The sequence below is a fragment of the Diadema antillarum genome, unplaced genomic scaffold, assembly GCF_040938485.1.
Source record: "Diadema antillarum isolate AM-2024a unplaced genomic scaffold, OU_Dant_1.0 scf00000071, whole genome shotgun sequence".
Classification (NCBI taxonomy): domain Eukaryota; kingdom Metazoa; phylum Echinodermata; class Echinoidea; order Diadematoida; family Diadematidae; genus Diadema; species Diadema antillarum.
Window position 1 is genome coordinate 3,056,430 of NW_027270960.1, and position 3,534 is coordinate 3,059,963.

A 3,534-nucleotide genomic window follows, 5' to 3' on the forward strand; every position below is an offset into this window, starting at 1 on the left:
AATCGGGTTGGAAATGGCGAAGGAGTAGCATTTTGTAGCAAAATGTACAATATGGTCAAAAATCAAGGTCAAAGGTCAAAGAAGTCAACCTCACGGAATTACCCATGTGTGACAAGACACCTTTTTCGTTAGTATCACATAATGCGTTGCCATGGCAATGGCATATTTTTTAAAAAACTTGTGGATGGAACTACTTTCTCATTTTTAGAGCAATTAACTTCAAATGCGGCATGTGTAACCGCTATCACAGGTAGATGTGCACGACAACTTTTTCATGAGTATTTCATAATGCGTTGCCATGGCAATGGATGATTTTCATAAAAATCTTACAAAATGTTGTGGATCGCACTACTCTAAGTTTTGTAGCAATTCAGTTTGAATTTGGGATATGTGATCAATGCAATGTATACTTGTGCAAAACACCTTTGATGTGTGTGTTAATAAATCTGTTGCCATGGCAACAGCAGCGTTTTTTTAGAAATCATATAAAAATGTATGGATTTGCCTAACTCCTTCAGTTTTCAAGCTTTTGGCTTGATAATTTGCACATGTGACCACTATGGTACGTAGATGTTCAAACTTAATCTTTTGTCAGTGGTGAACAATGCGTTGCCATGGTAACACCTTTTTCTGACCAAAAAATATACAAATTGTGGATTTAGCTAACTTCCTTAAGTCTTCGAGCATTTCCTATAAATTTGGAACACATGACCACTGTGATATGTAGACGTGTAATGTAATCCTTTGTCAGTGGTGATCAATTTGTTGCCACGATAACAGCATAGTCTGAATAAAAATCATACAAAAATATTGTGGATTCAGGTACAGTGCACTCCCGTTATAACGAACACGGATATAACGAAATTCCGGTTACAACGAAGTAAAATTTAGGGCCACAACATTGTCAACTCTATGTATTTTTATTGTTTAATCATTCGGTTATAACGAAATTTCGATATAACGAAATAAAATTGCCGGTCCCAAGGACTTCGTTATAACGGGAGTCCACTGTAATTCCATCAGTCTTTTATCATTTTGCTTGAAATTTGGCACATGCAACCATTATAGTACAGAAATAATTATGTTAACTTCATATTTCATCATTGTTGAACAATGTGTTGCCATGGTAACTGCGCAATTAAACAAAAATCATACAAACATTTCAATTCCCCTAACTCTCTCTCTCTATTTAGAGCATTTTGGATTCAAATTTGGCACATGTTACCTCTACATTACCTAGATGTGCAAAAAAAAAACTTTCGTTAGTGTGGAAAATGTGCTACCATGGCAACAGTATATTTTGAATGAAAATGACACACTAATGTGAATTCAACTAAGCCCCTCATCCTTTCAGCATTTAGCTTAAAATTTGGTAAATGTGATGGCTATGATATGTGGATGTGCAAACTTCATTTTTTCATTAATGTCCAACATTGTGCTGCCATGGTTACACAATTTTTAATAAAAGCCATAGAAATCGTCAGTTTACTTGTCTTGCTCAGTTTTTGAGCACTTGGCTTTAGATGTGGGACATGTGACTATTAGTGAGCAATACATTTATTCACCGTTGAACAGCTCATTTCCATGATATTTTTTTTTCCAATAAAAAGTTTAAAAAAATAATCCTGGTTGAGGTAAAAATATTCTCTCAGTTATGGGTGGGGGTATATTAATCACATTGAGTGATAGATCTAATTTATGAAGTATTGAATTTCAATAAACACAATCCAATCCAGTAAGTTGTGATTAACTTGATATTGTTTTCCTTAATTTTCCTGTCATGTTCATTATCCTTCCTGTAAAGTTTCTAAATGTGAAATCATGTAGGGCAATGTTAATACCTTATGAAACATGTTATTTCAACCAACCTTTTCATGGCCATGTGTGGGAGCAGAAATTCCAGGAGCTGGGCATATTCATAGGGTTTAATGACCTTTGCCTCCTGGCCACTCTTCTTTACCATCTTCTGTCTGTATTTCCGGAAACTGTCTTTTATATTCTTCCATCTTCTCTTGGCATCACTTCCTAGTTTGAAATCAAGGTAAAGAAAATAAAACTTTATTTCAGTATTCATCTTCTTCTTGTTTTTCAAGCCTAATGAATTAATTTACTCTACTTACATTGTGAAATTGCAGATTCCTGGCAAGTGGTGATTCATATCACAGTCTTGCATACAACTATCGGGTTGGTGTGAGTACAATCTCACAAATTATTCCGGAGACGTGTTCAGCCATCTGGGAGGCATTGCAGCCAGAATACCTACCCCAGCCCACAGAGGAGAAATGGAGATCAATTGAGGGGAGATTTGCACAGAGATGGAATTTTCCAAACTGCTGCGGATGCCTCGATGGGAAGCATGTCGTAATCCAAGCTCCATCCAATTCTGGTAGCCTCTACTACAACTACAAGGGCTCATTTTCTGTTGTGCTGTTAGCCCTCGCTGACAGCAACTACTGCTTTACAGCTGTTGACATCGGCGCCTTTGGAAGAAGCAGCGATGGCGGTATTTTTGCAAATTCAACCCTTGCCAAGGCACTGGACAGTAATCAGCTGAACTTTCCTGCAGACAAAGTCCTCCCAGGTAGTGAAAACGAGGAACCCATGCCCCATGTACTGCTTGGGGATGAAGCATTTCCCCTCAAAAGGTACCTGATGAGACCATATCCTGGAAAGGATCTTGATGATTCCAGGAGAATCTTCAACTACAGACTGTGTAGGGCTAGAAGAATTGTAGAGAATGCTTTTGCCATTCTAACTACAAGATGGCGAATCTTCAGGAGGCCAATCACTATCTCCCCCAACAATGTGAACGCGGTAATCAAGGCAGCTTGTGTTTTGCACAATTACCTGCAGCAAGAAGAAATTACCCCACCAACTCAACACGAATGCCCAAGTGCTCCACTACATGGGGAGACACTCACTCCCCTGACCCCCAGAGGCTCCCATGGCTCAAAGGAAGCCCTTGAAGTGCGAGAAAACTTTAGAAGGTATTTCAACACTCAGGGAGCCGTCGAATGGCAGCGGAAGGCATGCTATTTGGAATGAAGTAATGTCAATCCATGTGAAATGAACCATTTGAAATAGGCCCAAGTACAAATGTACTCTCCATGTGTAGGCCTACCATGTGTGAGTATGACTATGTATCACACAAACACTCTAAGTGCACCCCTGTCCCCCACTCCCATTTCAAATTAAGAATCACTACAGGTGTTTGAATAACTATTTCATTCATTTACTAAGACATAGTTACAATGCAATTTTCTAACAGATTGTGCATAATTTCAATTCTAATCTTATAATCTGTATATTTTGGTTCTTACGGTCGAACATCCTACGTTGCTCATATAATTGCCAATTGTCCGAGCTTCCATCAGATGTTTTGAAGATTTGTTTCCATGAGTGAAATGGAAAACACCTTTATTGCTATTATGGAGTATTGCAAATTGTCATGGTAATGGCTGATCTTCATCAAAATTATATGTTGTGGGATGAACTACTCTCAGTTCTTAGCAATTAAGATGATTTTTCCTCACG

The 3,534-nt window shown here is 38.2% G+C and overlaps 1 protein-coding gene across 1 annotated transcript; it reads left to right on the forward strand.

Annotated features, from left to right (window-relative positions):
- Window positions 1–230: 230 nt before the first annotated feature.
- On the forward strand, window positions 231–3,045 carry LOC139716983 (uncharacterized). The gene is made up of 2 exons (XM_071628501.1): window positions 231–250; window positions 2,136–3,045. Exons 1-2 carry the CDS (start codon window positions 231–233, stop codon window positions 3,043–3,045), a joined length of 930 nt encoding a protein of 309 aa, XP_071484602.1.
- Window positions 3,046–3,534: the final 489 nt, after the last annotated feature.